Source organism: Osmerus eperlanus, chromosome 12, assembly GCF_963692335.1.
Source record: "Osmerus eperlanus chromosome 12, fOsmEpe2.1, whole genome shotgun sequence".
Classification (NCBI taxonomy): Eukaryota; Metazoa; Chordata; class Actinopteri; order Osmeriformes; family Osmeridae; genus Osmerus; species Osmerus eperlanus.
Window position 1 is genome coordinate 17,658,707 of NC_085029.1, and position 18,146 is coordinate 17,676,852.

The 18,146-nt window shown below is 48.4% G+C and overlaps 2 protein-coding genes across 3 annotated transcripts; one reads left to right on the forward strand and one right to left on the reverse strand.

Annotated features, from left to right (window-relative positions):
- Positions 1–2,790: 2,790 nt before the first annotated feature.
- On the forward strand, positions 2,791–6,668 carry zgc:123217 (uncharacterized protein LOC641414 homolog). Of its 2 annotated transcripts, none has more exons than XM_062474258.1 (6): positions 2,791–2,925; positions 4,233–4,247; positions 4,372–4,534; positions 4,763–5,037; positions 5,381–5,529; positions 5,867–6,668. In XM_062474258.1, exons 1-6 carry the CDS (start codon positions 2,871–2,873, stop codon positions 6,179–6,181), a joined length of 972 nt encoding a protein of 323 aa, XP_062330242.1. In that variant the 5' UTR covers positions 2,791–2,870; the 3' UTR covers positions 6,182–6,668. The 2 variants fall into 2 exon arrangements, with proteins under 2 accessions (XP_062330242.1, XP_062330243.1); XM_062474259.1 differs by lacking the exon at positions 2,791–2,925 and adding an exon at positions 3,040–3,088.
- Positions 6,669–6,810: 142 nt separating this feature from the next.
- Positions 6,811–14,846, reverse strand: aldoab (aldolase a, fructose-bisphosphate, b). The gene is made up of 8 exons (XM_062474249.1): positions 14,764–14,846; positions 11,929–12,045; positions 11,587–11,853; positions 11,044–11,204; positions 10,101–10,184; positions 9,459–9,633; positions 9,126–9,325; positions 6,811–7,327 (listed from the first exon to the last, which is right to left on the reverse strand). The coding sequence occupies exons 2-8, from the start codon at positions 12,038–12,040 to the stop codon at positions 7,235–7,237; spliced, it is 1,092 nt and encodes a 363-aa protein (XP_062330233.1). The 5' UTR covers positions 12,041–12,045; positions 14,764–14,846; the 3' UTR covers positions 6,811–7,234.
- Between the last annotated feature and the right edge of the window lie 3,300 nt (positions 14,847–18,146).

The following is an 18,146-nucleotide window of genomic DNA, read 5'->3' on the forward strand; positions in this document are numbered from 1 at the left end:
GGAGGTGAAGGGTGGAGGAGGTGGAGGGTGGAGGAGGTGGAGGGTGTGTGTGTCTTATTACAGCTGTGAAGGAGCCAACTGACTTACTGTGGTACATTACAGTCCCAAAAATAACATTGCAGCTACCAGGCATGATGAAACAAAAATACTATGTCAACCACATACTATCTGAACTATGGTCTTACATGGTACAGTGCAGCAAAAACAACCTATCTTAAGAGAAAAATAAAAAATGTAGTCGATGCAATCTCTCAGTGGCAACAATATCTCTACGAGCATTTGAATTGGGCTGTCATATTTGTTCCCTATGAATAATGCAAGGTAGCATGTCTTTCTCAGTTTCTATCAGAAATCTGGAAACGGGAAAGATCTCCGTGAGGGCAACCTCACGTCCATGAAAAAAAAAGAAAAGCGAGAAGCTGTGCAGTCTGAGTGTAGGGTTAGTGAGAGAGAAATAGGATTAACAACCTGTTCTGGTTATTAAAAGTCACGTTTCTAACTTCACCGGAAGTTCTAGCTGACCTGGCCGTGGTAGTTACGCAGGTTATCTTATCCAGAGCGACTTACACTAAGTACAGGGACATTCTCCCCGAGGCAAGTAGGGTGAAGTGCCTTGCCCAAGGACACAACGTCATTTTTCACGGCCGGGAATCGAACTGGCAACCTTCGGATTACTAGCCCGCTTCCCTAACCGCTCAGCCACCTGACTCCCTGTCTGACTTTGCTCAAATACATTTAGCCGTGAAAGCGAACAGTTTGGCTCCGTGGTGTTGTTAAACATATGTGATAAACGTGAATTAAGTGAACGGATGTGTTATGCTAAAATATTTGAGCTATGCAAGAGGGCCGCAAAGCGGAAAAGGTCTGGAATGACAGCTCTAGGACATCATTCAGAGAAGAGATCTGTAAAGCTGTTATTTCTTGCTACGAAAATAAATGACGCACACGTAAAACAGGCTTTCTCAATCCTGGTTCTCACGCCCTGTACCTGGACTTTTGAGCAGTTTCTGGTATGGTGTTGACGGTAGCGTAAAGTATTGCACACGTAAACTTAATAACTTACTTTACTCAAGGTAAAAACTAGCATACACGTTAGCTACCATATTTGACTGTATGCCTACTTACTCGTCTCTCTAATACACAGGTAAGGTAGAAACTTGCATGCAGTCCCTCTAGTGGCGTGGCATATAGGCTAATCTTAATTAAAGTAACTGACAGTTTTCCCTTCCAGCACACCTGATTCAAATGAATGGCTTATCAAGCTCTGTGGAAGCCGGGTAAGGACCATTCATTTGAATCAGGTGTGCTGGAGCAGGGAAACATCTAAAACATGCAGGACAGTTGCCCCTGAGGACCAGGATTGCCTACCCCTGATCTACAACATGCAGGGCAGAGGGGCACGAGGACCAGGGTGGAGAAACACTGCAGAACCGACATGTCGTGTTCATTACAGAACCTGTTCTGTTACACCCTGAAGAGTTTAGGCTACAGTACAGACAGGAAGAACAACTTCCTGGCTAGAAGTCACAGTGTCATCACAGTGTCATAACACATTACATGTTTGGGATTGGATAAGAAACGATTTTTATGGAAAATAAATGTCCTAACGTTGTTTTCTTATTTGTAGTGGTCGTGCATCTGTAACTAAAATTACACGGCTGTTCCGGAGGTCGTTCACATTAACGTTTACGTTCGAATTAACATTCTTGAAGAGAATGTTAATCTAACATTAGATTAACATCAAGACAGACTCCCATACCTGCATCAACATTAACAGGTTTACATGGCATGGAACAATGAACAAAATGTCCGGAATACCTTTAAATGAATCAAGAAAAGATAATCTGCCTGGAATGTTCTGTGTATTGCAGTGATAGGCCTTAATGTCACCATCCACATTTTGATCACTTTTTGAAAACGATAGGATACATCTCTTAAAATCATCTTCTATTAAACGGAATCTCGTACACAAGCTGCAGTAGGCTACATTTACGTCACTAAATACATTCTTGTTTTTTTTTGTGAATGTCACTAAATACATTTGTGTCACTAAATACATTTGTGAATGTCACTAAATACATTCTTGTTTTTTTGCACTGAAACTAAAATATTAACAGTTGTTAATATTTTATCTTGCCATTGAAATGGGCAGGGACCCTGTGTAAACAGTTGTGTCCAAAGACAGTGTCATGTGTCATTTATAACAATTGGCAGCGCAATCAATAAGTGTCCAATGCTTTCTTTGATAAGACTGTTCTAGAGGTCACTTGGCACTTTGACTAGTCAAACACGCGTGTCAAGGAACAACTTCGAGACGGCCGATCTTTGATCTTGTTGCGGTCACACACACAAACATATACGGGGGATACGACATGAGTTTCGCTCACACCTCACTCTGAGCCAAACGCCTGTCCGCTGGAATCATTCTGTCATTTACTGAACTTCTTATTGTTAATACAGGCTGTTCTTACAGCATCAATACATTCATACATTCTTCTGGACCGAAACGATTTCTGCAGTATCATGCAGGTGTAGCACTTGAGTCAGGAGTTGTAGCTGATTTGAAGCAAGTGGTAATAGAGATGACTAATAAATAGAAATAAACAGACCACAGACCATGAATACATTTAAACAGCCGGTGTACTTTATCTTGACACTGTAGTTATCAACTTAGGAATCAATGCAAAAAAAAAAGAGGCTATGACACAGACACAAGCATTCAACTAAACCAGAAGTGGCAACATTCCGAAAAGATTTCCACGTCATGCATCATACAATGGAAACAAAAACCCGAGTGAACAGAAGATCAGCTGCCATAGGTGTGGTGACAAACACTGAGCATTCACACCACAGACGTCTCTGCAGTCACCATGGTAGCTCATATGGCGTTGGTTTTAGTTGCGACTGTAATTTTTTATGGCAAAGGTAATATGCAGTATGTTACTTGTAACAAAGAGTATAGAAGCACAATATAAGTTCTTTGCTTGTAATCATGGCTGAAGTTGGAATTTTGATTAAGAGCGTAATAATGCTCTTAGGTATACGGGGATCACAATGACTCTTATTGAGAGACTTGTTGCTCTTGTTGGTTAGTTAAAATTCTTACTCGCTGTGAAATATATAATTTTTGCTTGCTTTCTACACTTTTACACTCTTGCACTTTTGAGGTTCATGTTGTTTAATTGTAACTTGTTTAACTACATGCTCTTATGGTTCTTCCCTTTGGCACTTATTTGGTTTGTCACAATGTGTGCTTCATGTTTTGGCTGCTCGCAATGTTTGGGGTTATCTGGTTGTTATGATCAATGACCTATGCACTTTTGTAAAGCTCTCTCTTGGAAGTCGCTTTAGATAAAAGTGTCTGCTAAATGAATACATGTAATGTGATGGTATGATCATCTGGGGATATGTAAATGTTTGGTGTAAAAATGTGCATCTTTAAAACTTAACATAGCCTACCGAGCCAATGAAGACTGAGATGTAATGTGACTTTTTTGTATACTCAACAACAACACAACTTAGAATCATTATCGAGAAAAAGATGAATGCCCTTTTTTACTTCTGGTGTTTTTAGTAGTGGCCCTTTATGAGTTAACTGCTCTGCTGTGTTGAACAGCCATAAGTGGGGGTGTGATTGGTCAACTGGGCGGGTCATGCTAGCTGCAGGCCTGGGTCAGAGGAGTCCTCCTGCGTCAGAGGAGTCCTCCTGCGTCAGAGGAGTCCTCCTGCGTCAGAGGAGTCCTCCCGGGTCAGAGGAGTCCTCCCGGGTCAGAGGAGTCCTCCCGGGTCTGAGGAGTCCTCCTGGGTCAGAGGAGTCCTCCTGGGTCAGAGGAGTCCTCCCGCGTCAGAGGAGTCCTCCCGCGTCAGAGGAGTCCTCCCGCGTCAGAGGAGTCCTCCCGGGTCTGAGGAGTCCTCCCGGGTCAGAGGAGTCCTCCCGGGTCAGAGGAGTCCTCCTGGGTCAGAGGAGTCCTCCCGCGTCAGAGGAGTCCTCCCGCGTCAGAGGAGTCCTCCCGGGTCAGAGGAGTCCTCCCGGGTCAGAGGAGTCCTCCCGGGTCAGAGGAGTCCTCCCGGGTCAGAGATCTAGCTTGCTGATCTTGCTCCTGGACAGCCTCAGAGTCTCAGCCCGACCTCATAGTTTCTCACTGAAGGGGGAACTAAAGAACCAAGATTTAGTTCATTAAAGTTAGTTAAAATTGTATTTAACAATGTTCTTATGTTTCTCTTCCAAACAGGGTCCACAGCTCAGGGTAAGATAATGTCTCAGAATGTCTCTCCTTGTTTTTGTCACTAAAACCCGAAGATATAGTTCTATAACCAGCACCACGGGGTGAATAACTCTCTAACCTGGTTCTCCCTCCTGTTCCCTGCTAGACTGCGGTACAGCCCCCCTCAGCACCAAGATCGTGGGGGGCAGTGACGCCAGTGCCGGCTCCTGGCCCTGGCAGGTTAGCATGCACTTCCGGGGGACTTTCATCTGCGGAGGAACCCTCATCCACCGCGAATGGGTGCTCACCGCGGCCCACTGCATGCTGACGTAAGAGACCCCTTTTCCACCAGTGAGAACTGGGACCTAGTTCGGAGCTGGTGCTAGAGCCAGAGAGACTACCGCCATCAATGGCTCTAAATGGAACCATTTATTGTGGAAATGGTTCTGTTTGTTTGATGTTGTGGTTCTAGAACGTCTAGAACAGTGGTTCTAGAACGTCTCGAATCTGGGTTATTTTACTGTAGCCAAGGCAACCCGTGCTGTGTTTTACTCCAGACTCACCGCAAGCGACTACTCGCTCTTCCTGGGCCGACAGAACGAGACACCCTCGGGGGACAACCCAAACGAGGTGAGCCGTAGCGTCAGCCAGATCATCAAGCACCCTCAATACAACAACACTTTGTTCAACAACGACATCACCCTGATGAAGCTCAGCTCCCCTGTCAACATCACCAGCTACATCAGACCCGTCTGCCTGGCCGCGGCCGGCAGCATCTTCAGCAACGCCACCGCCTGCTGGGCAAGCGGCTGGGGCAACGTCGGGAAGGACGGTAAATTGAGCGGCCGTGGAAAAATAATGTTGTCCTACTTCTGATGTTGAAGTGAACTGTTCTTTTATAGGCTATAACACAGATGAAGTCGTGTTTGAAACTAGCTAATTGCTAATGCTATTTGGAAAGACATTAATCTCGTTCCAGACACTGATAAATTGAACCTTGTTTACAAAATGTCAATATGCACGATCATTCAGACGCTGTAAGTTAAAGTTGGTTCCCTAAATCTGTAGCCTACTTTATTTAGGTAGTCTACTAGTTGTATGTAGCTTTGGACTCTAAATGAACATAGAAACGTAAATCTAAATTAATATTCACTGAAAGGTGTTTACCCCCACAGAATCGCTGGGATTCCCATACACCCTGCAGGAAGTGGAGGTTCCTGTAATCGGTAACAAGCAGTGCACTTGTAAATACAAGCCAGCAGAGGGCGTTGTCATCACCAACAACATGATCTGCGCTGGCCAAAAGAACAAGGGAGTTTGCCAAGTAGGTTATCTGCCTTCTCCCCTGATCTATCTGCCTGTCTTGATGATAATAATGTGTCTGTGTTAAAACTGTGAATGTTGTTGGTGTGTCTATCTGACTGTTGGTGTGTCTGTGTATCTGTTTGATTGTCTATGTTGATGTATTGTGTCTGTGTTTACCTTGTGTATAGTGTCTGTGTTTACCCTGTGTTGCGTCTGTGTTTACCCTGTGTTGTGTCTGTGTTTACCCTGTGTTGTGTCTGTGTTTACCCTGTGTTGTGTCTGTGTTTACCCTGTGTTGTGTCTGTGTTTACCCTGTGTTGTGTCTGTGTTTACCCTGTGTTGTGTCTGTGCTCCAGGGGGACTCAGGGGGCCCCGTGCAGTGCCGTCAGGGCTCTGTGTGGGTCCAGGCAGGCATCGCCAGCTACGGCGTCCCCTGCGCCACGGGCTTCCCGGAGGTGTTCGCCAGGGTGTCTCAGTACCAGACCTGGATCACAGACAGCCTCCAAGGGGCTGCCGTGGGCTTCATCTCCTTCTCCTCCCCAGGAAGTGACTCCGACAGCGGCTTTGTGTGCCAAGCAGACCCAGCAAGCTCCGCGGCTTCCTCCCTCTGGCCGGCTCTGCTCTGCCTGGTTCTGCTGCCTCTCTCCCTGCCTCAGTACCTGCCTCTCTGACTGCCTCAGTACCTGCCTCTGACCTCGGAAGGCACTCCTATGTTTTTCAGCATCGATCTGACGTTATTTGCTTTTCTCGGTTAATGTAACAGTTACAATCATTCTTCTAATAGTGTCCTTTGGTGTGTTTTACTGATCATGAACATGCAGATGCAGTGTGTTGTAGGCTCCTGTGTGTGTGGATACTAGTGTACTACTATGTCTAGTTGTTTACGTGTCTGATGCGTTACAGTGACACTGCTTCTGAATGACTGGGTCACACATCCCTGGCTCTTCATTTATATAAGTAAGGTCATTGTACAGATTTGATAGAATTGTATCTTATTGTATATGTATATTTGTTCCTATTTATGCCTTTTACTTACAGTACTTATTTTATCTTTCTTTATATTTCTACTTACTATGTTTATTGTTATTCACCAACCTACCAAAGCAAATTCCTTGTGTGTGTAAATTTACTTTGTAATAAACGGATTCTGAGACCATTTCCAAGTAAGCATTTTTTGCGGTTTAAATTTTTAGATTAATTCTCCCTTTTGCGGTATGTATCTTGCAGCGCCAGACATATTTGTATACCTTATGGTTTCAACAATTATAGGTCGACAGAGAAGAGAAAGTGAAGCTTAAAGTTGTGGATAAAATACTTTATTGCACGGCAGCAGCAGAAAACACTGCCTGCTGGAGCAATAACAGCACGTGTTGGGTAAAAACGACACAAGGAATTTCTTCACCTGAAAAAAGGTGTTTAAAAATAAAAGGGGAGGAAGTGGAGGCAGAACTCGTTTCTTCCCCAAAATCTTCCCTCTGAAGTACGACCTCAAAGAAAGGTTTCAGGGTCTCTCTATCACGCCCAGGCAGGGTAGCGGAGGCCGGGCGTTCAGGGGCCAGGCAGGGTAGTGGAGGCCAGGCGTTCAGGGGCCAGGCAGGGTAGCGGAGGCCAGGCGTTCAGGGGCAAAGAGTGGAGGCAGTTGTGCTGTGGCTGGCCGGGGGGTGGAGGGGTGCAGGGCAGGAGGGGTGGAGGAAGTGAGGGGGAGGAATGGGGGCGTGTCCTAGTTAGTAGGCGTGGTTTTCCACGAACAGAGAATCTCCGGCAGCAGCTCCCCCGCCGGCGGCGGCGTATTTGCCGACGCACGCCTGGCTGTTAGCCTGAATCACAGGAGGGAAGAGGAGAGCGTCAGACAGGTGAACACAGCACAGCAGTATGTGTACAGTGTGAACTGTAGATCAAGAGGTCACAAGGTTCAAATCCCCCCGTATGTTGTTTCAGATAAAAGTGTCTGCTCACGTGAACTTTTGCACTACATCAAGCTTCAGACAGCTACATACACCAGTGCAGGTATCTATCGTGAGGGCCTTGTGTGTGGGCTCTATGGCAGGGCCTTGTGTGTGTGGGCTCTATGGCAGGGCCTTGTGTGTGGGGCTCTACGGCAGGGCCTTGTGTGTGGGGCTCTACGGCAGGGCCTTGTGTGTGTGGGCTCTACGGCAGGGCCTTGTGTGTGGGGCTCTACGGCAGGGCCTTGTGTGTGGGGCTCTACGGCAGGGCCTTGTGTGTGGGGCTCTACGGCAGGGCCTTGTGTGTGGGGCTCTACGGCAGGGCCTTGTGTGTGTGGGGCTCTACGGCAGGGCCTTGTGTGTGTGGCTCTACGGCAGGGCCTTGTGTGTGGGGCTCTACGGCAGGGCCTTGTGTGTGGGGCTCTACGGCAGGGCCTTGTGTGTGTGGGCTCTACGGCAGGGCCTTGTGTGTGGGGCTCTACGGCAGGGCCTTGTGTGTGGGCTCTATGGCAGGGCCTTGTGTGTGTGGGGCTCTACGGCAGGGCCTTGTGTGTGGGGCTCTACGGCAGGGCCTTGTGTGTGGGGCTCTACGGCAGGGCCTTGTGTGTGGGGCTCTACGGCAGGGCCTTGTGTGTGGGCTCTATGGCAGGGCCTTGTGTGTGGGGCTCTACGGCAGGGCCTTGTGTGTGTTGGCTCTATGGCAGGGCCTTGTGTGTGTGGGCTCTATGGCAGGGCCTTGTGTGTGGGGCTCTACGGCAGGGCCTTGTGTGTGTGGGGCTCTACGGCAGGGCCTTGTGTGTGTTGGCTCTATGGCAGGGCCTTGTGTGTGTGGGCTCTATGGCAGGGCCTTGTGTGTGGGCTCTACGGCAGGGCCTTGTGTGTGTGGGCTCTATGGCAGGGCCTTGTGTGTGTGGGCTCTATGGCAGGGCCTTGTGTGTGTGGGCTCTATGGCAGGGCCTTGTGTGTGTGGGCTCTACGGCAGGGCCTTGTGTGTGTGGGCTCTACGGCAGGGCCTTGTGTGTGGGCTCTACGGCAGGGCCTTGTGTGTGTGGGCTCTATGGCAGGGCCTTGTGTGTGTGGGCTCTACGGCAGGGCCTTGTGTGTGTGGGCTCTACGGCAGGGCCTTGTGTGTGGGGCTCTACGGCAGGGCCTTGTGTGTGGGGCTCTATGGCAGGGCCTTGTGTGTGGGGCTCTACGGCAGGGCCTTGTGTGTGGGGCTCTACGGCAGGGCCTTGTGTGTGTGGGGCTCTACGGCAGGGCCTTGTGTGTGGGCTCTACGGCAGGGCCTTGTGTGTGTGGGCTCTACGGCAGGGCCTTGTGTGTGGGCTCTACGGCAGGGCCTTGTGTGTGTGGGCTCTACGGCAGGGCCTTGTGTGTGGGCTCTACGGCAGGGCCTTGTGTGTGGGCTCTATGGCAGGGCCTTGTGTGTGGGCTCTATGGCAGGGCCTTGTGTGTGTGGGCTCTACGGCAGGGCCTTGTGTGTGGGCTCTATGGCAGGGCCTTGTGTGTGGGGCTCTACGGCAGGGCCTTGTGTGTGTGGGCTCTACGGCAGGGCCTTGTGTGTGGGCTCTATGGCAGGGCCTTGTGTGTGGGGCTCTACGGCAGGGCCTTGTGTGTGGGGCTCTATGGCAGGGCCTTGTGTGTGTGGGGCTTCCTTCCCTGCTGGACGTACCAGGGCTCTCTTGATGAACTCATCCTGGCAGGCCTTGCCGTTCTCCTTCTTGCCTCCCCAAGCCTTGAGGGCGGAGGCCTGCAGAGCGCGGCCGTAAGAGAAGGTGACGGCCCAGGGCCGGAGCAGGGGACACTGGTTCATGGCGTTCAGGTTGATGGAGGCCTCCTCCTCGCTCTGGCCTCCAGACAGGAAGGTGATGCCTGGACAGAGGAGGGTTAGCGTCGCTGCACTGAGGGAGCTGGGCTGTGTGTGTGTAGTCAGGAGCCTGCAGACTAACAGGGTTTGAATGAACAAGTAAAAGGGGGTAATATGTTGTTGTGTGCGTGCACGTACCAGGGACGGCGGGGGGCACGGTGCGGCGCAGGGCGGTGATGGTCGCCATGGCGATCTCCTGGTTGCTGTACTTGTGGGAGCAGGAGTGACCAGCGGTCACCATGTTGGGCTTCAGCAGGGTGCCCTCCAGGTACACATGGTGGTCAGACAGAGCCTTGTACATGGCGGCCAGGACCTGAGGGAGGGGGAGGGGAGAGGACAAGATAAACATCTGTGCTGTCTGTGTCTGTGCTGTCTGTGTCTGTGCTGTCTGTGTCTGTGCTGTCTGTGTCTGTGCTGTATGTGTCTGTGCTGTCTGTGTCTGTGCTGTCTGTGCTGTCTGTGTCTGTGCTGTATGTGCCTGTGCTGTATGTGTCTGTGCTGTATGTGTCTGTGCTGCATGTGTCTGTGCTGTCTGTGTCTGTGCTGTCTGTGCTGTCTGTGCTGTCTGTGTCTGTGCTGTATGTGTCTGTGCTGTCTGTGTCTGTGCTGTATGTGTCTGTGCTGTCTGTGTCTGTGCTGTCTGTGTCTGTGCTGTATGTGTCTGTGCTGTATGTGTCTGTGCTGTCTGTGCTGTCTGTGTATGTGCTGTCTGTGTCTGTGCTGTCTGTGTCTGTGCTGTCTGTGTCTGTGCTGTCTGTACTGTATATCTGATTAGCTCACCTTCTCAGTGACGTACTGGCAGCGCTTCAGGTCGTGGTCTCCGTCAGGCAGGATCTCGGGCTCCACGATGGGGACGATCCCGTGCTGGAGGACAACACAACCAGCCGCACGTTTAGTCATCCAGCACACACCTCCACCCACAGAGACGGACAGGGGGCTGCATATGTTGTGCTCTGTTACTAACCAGAGTTTAAGTTTTTTTTTACATTGTTTACATTTCACGTGTTGTGTCCTGTTACTGCTAAACGAACACAGCATTAGCGTAAGAGGACCCATTACCCTGCGTGTTCACTACAGCGGAGCGGGCGGCGAGTCCGTGTCAGCTTCCAATTTAAACCGGGCGTTGACGCTCGCGTAGGGCATTGTGGGAGCGTCAACGCCCGGTTTCATTTAAAATGAATTGGAAGCCGACGCCGACTCGCCGAACGCACCGTTAGGCTACCGACCGGCTAGCTTAGGTCTCGTAATTCGTCAGGAATTTTACGTAGCTAGACTAGGCTAGATATAATTATTTTTTTTTACGTTATGTCACAGCGTTTTACTTTGATGTGTAGATACACACATATCAAAACATTCCGGTTTGCAAATCCAATAGTGATAGTCTGTCGGGAAATTGTATTTTTCCAATTTTGGCAGTTAGACCTAGCTAGCCTAGCTCTAGAGCTAGCAACGGGATTCCTTACCATCGGTTCGCCCACTTTCAATCCAGATATAGCTGCACAAGATATAGGCCTACTCATATGGTTCGAGGCTGTAATTTGGTACATAGGCCTATGCAATATAAGGTGCATACATATCGGACCGTTGCTTTATTTCGTTGCTGCAGCAAATCTTTAACGGAAGAAACGGTCTTGACGGGGTCTGGAACGTTAAAATGGCAGATAATAGATACCATGACATTACTAGAGAGAGTTTTACATTGCTAAAGAGAGTTTTGACTCACCATCTGGCAGATGCTGGCGTAGCGAGCCAGGACGTTGGCATTCTCAATGATAGCGAGCCGGGAGGGTGTGGTGGGGGTGATCTTCAGCACGCAGCGCCACTTGGCGAAGTCAGCGCCGTCCTTCTTGTACTGGGCGCAGCGCTCGTACAGCCCGTCCAGACCTGCAGAGGCGGGAGGAGGAGATGTAGGAACCAGGTACTGTGTATGTGTGTGTGTGTGTTTAGGTGTGTGTGTGTGTGTGTGTGTGTATGTGTGTGTGTGTGTGTGTGTGTGTATGTGTGTGTGTGTGTGTGTGTGTGTGTGTTTGTGTATGTGTGTGTGTGTATATGTGTGTGTGTGTGTGTGTGTGTGTGTGTGTGTATGTGTGTGTGTGTATGTGTATGTGTGTGTGTGTATATGTGTGTGTGTGTGTGTGTGTATGTGTGTGTGTGTGTGTGTGTGTTTAGGTGTGTGTGTGTGTGTGTGTATGTGTGTGTGTGTGTGTGTTTAGGTGTGTGTGTGTGTGTGTTTAGGTGTGTAGGTGTGAGGGTGCCCTCCCCTCACCCTGTGTGGTGGTCTCGCCGTTGGTTCCAGCCAGAGGCACCACGCCCTTGTCCACCTTGATTCCCACCACCATGCCCCTGTCCTTGATGTGCTGGGGGAACAGCTTGCCGTCATCCGTCTTCTGGTACAGCGTCTCGTGGAAGAAGATCACTCCTCCGATGCAGGCGTCGATGGACTTGTCAGCGGTGAAGAGCAGCTGGCGGTAAAGCCTCCTGTTCTCCTCTGTGTTTTCAGCATTGATGCTCTGGAAGCGCTTGGCCACACTTCCTGTGGGGGAGATGGAGACAGCACACATGAGGACCAGGATTCTGGGAGTGAGTGTGTGTGTGTGTGTGTGTGTACCTGTGGACTCGTCTGCGGCGAGGATTCCCTTGCCGGGAGCAACGATCCTGTGAGCGATATCGCTGAGCTCCTTCTTCTGCTCAGGGGTAAGGAAGGGGTAGGCGTGAGGCATCCTGGCTGGAGGAGAGAAGAGAGGGTTGGGTGGGTGAGGTAAATAGAGAGAGAAGAGAGAGGGTTAGGTGAGGTAGAGAGAGGAGAGGGTTAGTTGAGGTAGAAAGGAGAGAGCAGAGGCTTGGGTGAAGTAAAGAGAGAGAGGAGAGAGATAGTGTGAGGTAGTTGAGTCCAAAGCCACAATGCTTCATTCCACCAAAGCAAAGTGTCGTCACAGAGCATGCTGAGGTTGTGGGAAGTCTGGCGCATGTTGAGACCTATATTACGGATCATTAACTGAGTTCTCGTCCCAGTTCTGGGAGCAGTTTTTCAGTAAGGGATTGTGTTTTTAAGAGTTTTTACTGTCTGAAATAAATATTTAAATCAGTTTTGCAACAGTGGGTATGAACGTGCAGGACCGTAGTTCCCTGGTTTTCTTTACAGACGAGATTAAAATACAAAAAAAGGGGAAGACTGATGAGGAAGGTGTCTTTCTGAGAATAGATCAGACTTCTATTGTGTTCCTGCAATGGACTCTGTTTTCCTCTTCACTAAAACACCAGGCTGGTTCTCTAGCTGCAAAGCACTTTGAATATTCTAATAATAGTTCTGCGACAGTATCTTTGCACTGCTTACGTGAGGTTCCTCTGTGCTACTTTCTCTGCAGGCTGGTCTGCTTGTGCTGCAAGAGACCTGAGTTCTGTGTGGAAGCTGTGATATCTGCTGCCCTCCTGCCCCCCAACCCTCTTGGCCCCCCAAAAAACATGAGAGGCATGTGGGTGACCTTTCCCTTTTTCTAGCCTCTCTTATCCCTGACCCTCCTGGTAAATCCCCACCAGCAACGCCCACCTCTCACATCCACACACACAGATCATTCAGCCAACACTCTCTCCCTCTCTTTGTCTCTGTCCCCCCCCCCTCTCTCTCTCTCTCTCTCTCTCTCTCTCTCTCTCTCTCTCTCTCTCTCTCTCTCTCTCTCTCTCTCTCTCTCTCTCTGTCTCTGTCCCCCCCCCCCTCCCTCTCTCTCTCTCTCTCTCTCTCTCTCTCTCTGTCCCCCTCCCTCTCTCTCTCTCCCCCCCCCCCCTCTCTCTCTCTCTCTCTCTCTGTCTCTGTCCCCCTCTCTCTGTCTCTTTGTCTCTCAGTTCAGTTCAGTTCAAAGGGCTTTATTGGCATGAAAACAACAATTGTTCATATTGCCAAAGCAACGGTAGAATTACAGAAATATTAATCAATGTAAATCATGGCCTTATATATACTTATATTTCACACACTCACATACAGAGACACACACGGCAGTTTAACATATACAGTGTATCTACACCACACAGGTGTACAACTTGTATCCATGTTATTATTATTCAAGTTGGTATATTATTAATGTTGCCAAATAATCGGTATAAATAAATAAATAAGTAAATAGATACACACACATATGTATATATACATATATATATGTATACGCATACACACATGTATACACACCCACACGTATATATACACACGCATATACCCATACATACACATACATACGCACATACAGGTTATATAATGATAATAATAATAGTAAAAATCAAATACTAAATTTGAAATTCTGAAAAATTACAGTAAAATTTAAACAAAATATTAAAACAAAAATTAAAACATGTTATGTTTGCCATATTATAAATTGTCCTCATTGTGGCTTTCTCTAAAGCCATGACAGGCTGATACATACTTTGCTGCTAAAATACAGCAGTTAGGTTTTTCTCCCAATAAATAAACCAGTCTCTCTCTATTTGTTACATTTTCAAATTCCTTGTATATGCTGGTAATTTTGGGGAAGTATTTGGTTCGAATGTCTGTATAGTGGTCACATTCTGTTAGGAAGTGGAGCTCTGTCTCCACTTCTCCCTGTGAGCAGACAGAGCACAGCCTCTCTTCTCTGGGCAGCCATGTCTGCCTGTGACGGCCTGTCTCTACGGCCCCTCTCTCTGTCTCTCTCTCTCTGTCTCTCTCTCTCTGTCTCTCTCCCCCTCTCTCTCTCTCTCTCTCTCTCTCTCTCTCTCTCTCTCTCTCTCTCTCTCTCTCTCTCTCTCTCTCTCTCTCTCTCTCTCTCTCTCTCTCTCTCTCTCCCTCTCCCTCCCTCCCTCTCTCTCTCTCTCTCTCTCTCTCTCTCTCTCTCTCCCCCTCTCTCTCCCCCTCTCTCCCCCTCTCTCTCTCTCTCTCTCTCTCTCTTTCTCTGTACATCCCTCTAAGACCTAAATAGAAACATTAGAATCCACAGCTGCTCCAGCCGTAACCCTGCAGTTAGGCTGCATGAGGCAGAGCAGTGTCCCTTCCCTGACCTTCAGGGACACACAGTCCATCTGAAGCTCAACCAGCAGACAGGCAGAATATACAGTTATGCGGTCGGCTGCAGTAGTGCACATTTTTTTCTTGATTTTCTTGCCTTCTGCATGAACTATTGCAAGAGCTACTTGGAGGTTTGCATCACAACCTGGGAGGAACGCAGGGGAAGTGTAACAGGAAGCGTGGATAGAGTCATAACATGTACAACTCTAAATTAAACATCCACTCCCATATTTGCAGTAAATCGCATTCATGCAGCATAGCCAACATGTTCAGTGTAGAGATGCACAAGCTAGAAAAACAAACATCATTCCTAAAGAAATCCAATTTTAGATGTTTTTCTATCAGTATTTGACTGCATGTCAGTATTTCAAAAATTAAGAATAATGCAGTTTTCTGGTAGTTTCCTCTAGTTACCTTTGAGATTTGGAGGACAGCAGGCAGAAGAGACTAACTCGGAAGGCTCCGGAGAGGAAGAGAGAGAGGAGGGAGGTAGAGGATCTGGGTAGTCCGCGACACCCCTCCGTCCCAGCAGCCCATGTATTTATCCTCCCATTGTGACCCCTCACATTTCAGCTGCTGCGCTATATTAAGACTGGGACGACACCAGACCCAGCCTCTGGCATGCTGCTGGGAGTCTGCCAGACAGAAAGGGCAAACAGTAAGGACTGAGAAAAGAGAGAGAGAGACATAGAGAGATAACAAACTAAGAGAGAGAGAGAGCTGAGAGAGAAAGAACTGAGAGATAAAGAGAGAGAGAGCGCAGAGAGAGCAGGGAGAACGACAACGAGAGAGAAGGAGAGAGCACAGAGAGAGAAGTACCAGGGAGAGAGACAGAGAGAGGTACCAGGGAGAGAGCAGAGAGAGAGCAGAGAGAAGTACCAGGGAGAGAGCAGAGAGAGAGCAGAGAGAAGTACCAGGGAGATAGCAGAGAGATAGCAGAGAGAAGTACCAGGGAGATAGCAGAGAGAGAGCAGAGAGAGAGAAGGGATGTTAGAATAGGTGATGATGAGCTAGAGAAAATAAAATAAAATGTTGTGATACCAAAGTGAAAGCTGTAGAAATAAGTGCACAAGGAAATTATTTCTTAATACAGCTAAGATACATGGATTTTATATTAATCAACATTCAGATAATGTAAAATAATGATGTTAACATTGTTAACCTACACACACACAAACACACATACAAGCATTCACACACACATAGGCAAGGAGATCATGTGACAGCATGGTCAACCTGCTCTTAGAAATCCAATCCACACTCAGCAACAGTGATCCTTGACCTTTCCCTGATCTTTCCCTGGTCTTTGCTCTGGGGGGGGGGGGGCAGGGGGGGAAGGTCATATGGATCCTTAAAGGTTGCTCTGGGGGGGGGGGGGGGGGAGGTCATATGGATCCTTAAAGGTTGCTCTGGGGGGGGGGGGGGAAGGTCATATGGATCCTTAAAGGTTGCTCTGGGGGGGGGGGGGGGGAAGGTCATATGGATCCTTAAAGGTTGCTCTGGGGGGGGGCAGGGGGGGAAGGTCATATGGATCCTTAAAGGTTGCTCTGGGGGGGGGGGGGGATGGTCAGGTTGCTCTGGGGGGGGGGGCAGGGGGGGCTTAAAGGTTGCTCATGCTAACTTCTGGCTTCTGGCACCGCACCAGCATTTCATGAATGACATGTTCTCATCAGAGTGTGGGTTTCACTCTGGCTTTACTCTATTTAACTGACTTCATCATTCTTTTGCAGGAACGATTATGTGTGAAGTGAGCTGAACAGAGGTCCAACTGCCAGTCTGTTACCAGAGAGAATGTGATGATTTCTAACACATCAGACAGCGGATGTCTGTACTCTGCTGACTGGTCCAAACATGGAGGAATGGGAAGTGTTCTTTTTACACTTATCAACATAGAACTGAGGATATGATCACGATTTTCACATGAAAGAGGAACTCCATTTGAACATCCGCATCATATTGGCCCAACAACTTTTTGTGAAATCGGCCTTTGGGTTCTCGCTTTACGAAAGTGTTAGTTAGATATGCTGGGGCCAGAGTGTTTCCATTTGTTAAACATTTAAATCTAATAATGTTTTCATTTAGCAGCATACCGGACAGGGGGGAATTTGAACCTGTGACCTTTAGATTTGCAGTCATGTTCTAAAAATAAATGTATCTTTATGTATATTATGGTATATACAGTACATGAATATATACAAACAGCTTTGGATCTTGAACCTACGACCTACATGCACAGGAAATCCAGGTTAATATTAATAGTATGTGTATGTGTGTTTATGTAAACACAGACATCTCTATACGGCCTACATTCGTCCTAGGTTTCCTGTGTGTGTGCAGGTTGGAGACCCAGAGCGGTCTGATAACCTGTGTGAGACAGAACTCAGATTCTGTTCAGTCTGCCAGCACAGGTCAAAGGTCATAGGTCAGAGTTGTGACCCTAATCCTAACCACCCAGCCCCATATGTGATTGATTTTTCTTTCTATCAATTTCTGTGCTTGCATACACTCTCATGAGGCAGTCAGCACCATGAGGCAATAAGCATGATGAGGCAGTAAGCATGATGAGGCAGTCAGCATGATGAGGCAGTCAGCATGATGAGGCAGTCACTCTCATGAGGAAGTCAGCATGACGAGGCAGTAAGCTTGATGAGGCAGTCAGCATGATGAGGCAGTCAGTCTCATGAGGCAGTCAGCACCATGAGACAATAACCATGATGAGGCAGTAAGCATGATGAGGCAGTCACTCTCATGAGGCAGTAAACATCATGAGGCAATAAGCATGATGAGGCAGTCAGCATGATGAGGCAGTCAGCATGATGAGGCAGTCAGCATCATGAGCCAGTCAGCATCATGAGGCAGTAAGCATCATGAGGCAGTCAGCACGATGAGGCAGTAAGCTCATGAGGCAGTCACTCTCATGAGGCAGTAAACATCATGAGGCAATAAGCATGATGAGGCAGTAAGCATGATGAGGCAGTAAGCGTGATGAGGCAGTAAGCATGATGAGGCAGTAAGCGTGATGAGGCAGTCAGCATGATTTGGCAGTAAGCATGATGAGGCAGTAAGCATGATGAGGCAGTAAGCATGATGAGGCAGTCAGCATGATGAGGCAGTAAGCATGATGAGGCAGTAAGCGTGATGAGGCAGTAAGCATGATGAGGCAGTAAGCGTGATGAGGCAGTAAGCATGATGAGGCAGTAAGCGTGATGAGGCAGTAAGCATGATGAGGCAGTAAGCGTGATGAGGCAGTCAGCATGATTTGGCAGTAAGCGTGATGAGGCAGTAAGCGTGATGAGGCAGTAAGCATGATGAGGCAGTAAGCATGATGAGGCAGTAAGCATGATGAGGCAGTCAGCATGATGAGGCAGTAAGCATGATGAGGCAGTAAGCGTGATGAGGCAGTAAGCATGATGAGGCAGTAAGCGTGATGAGGCAGTAAGCATGATGAGGCAGTAAGCGTGATGAGGCAGTAAGCATGATGAGGCAGTAAGCGTGATGAGGCAGTAAGCATGATTTGGCAGTAAGCATGATGAGGCAGTAAGCGTGATGAGGCAGTAAGCGTGATGAGGCAGTAAGCATGATTTGGCAGTAAGCATGATGAGGCAGTAAGCGTGATGAGGCAGTAAGCGTGATGAGGCAGTAAGCGTGATGAGGCAGTAAGCATGATTTGGCAGTAAGCATGATGAGGCAGTAAGCGTGATGAGGCAGTAAGCGTGATGAGGCAGTAAGCGTGATGAGGCAGTCAGCATGATGAGGCAGTAAGCGTGATGAGGCAGTAAGCATGATTTGGCAGTAAG

What these genes read in the sequence shown, in the direction of transcription:
- zgc:123217 (XM_062474258.1), top strand. Translation starts at nt 2,871, where the DNA reads ATGGTAGCTCATATGGCGTTGGTTTTAGTTGCGACTGTAATTTTTTAT. An exon ending in GGGCAACGTCGGGAAGGACG is followed by an intron (nt 5,038 to 5,380) that starts GTAAATTGAGCG and finishes TTACCCCCACAG; the next exon opens with AATCGCTGGGATTCCCATAC. An exon ending in AGAACAAGGGAGTTTGCCAA is followed by an intron (nt 5,530 to 5,866) that starts GTAGGTTATCTG and finishes TCTGTGCTCCAG; the next exon opens with GGGGACTCAGGGGGCCCCGT.
- aldoab (XM_062474249.1), bottom strand. Translation starts at nt 12,040, where the DNA reads ATGCCTCACGCCTACCCCTTCCTTACCCCTGAGCAGAAGAAGGAGCTC. An exon ending in ACGCCAGCATCTGCCAGATG is followed by an intron (nt 10,185 to 11,043) that starts GTGAGTCAAAAC and finishes GTTGTCCTCCAG; the next exon opens with CACGGGATCGTCCCCATCGT. An exon ending in GCCAGTACGTCACTGAGAAG is followed by an intron (nt 9,634 to 10,100) that starts GTGAGCTAATCA and finishes CCCCTCCCTCAG; the next exon opens with GTCCTGGCCGCCATGTACAA.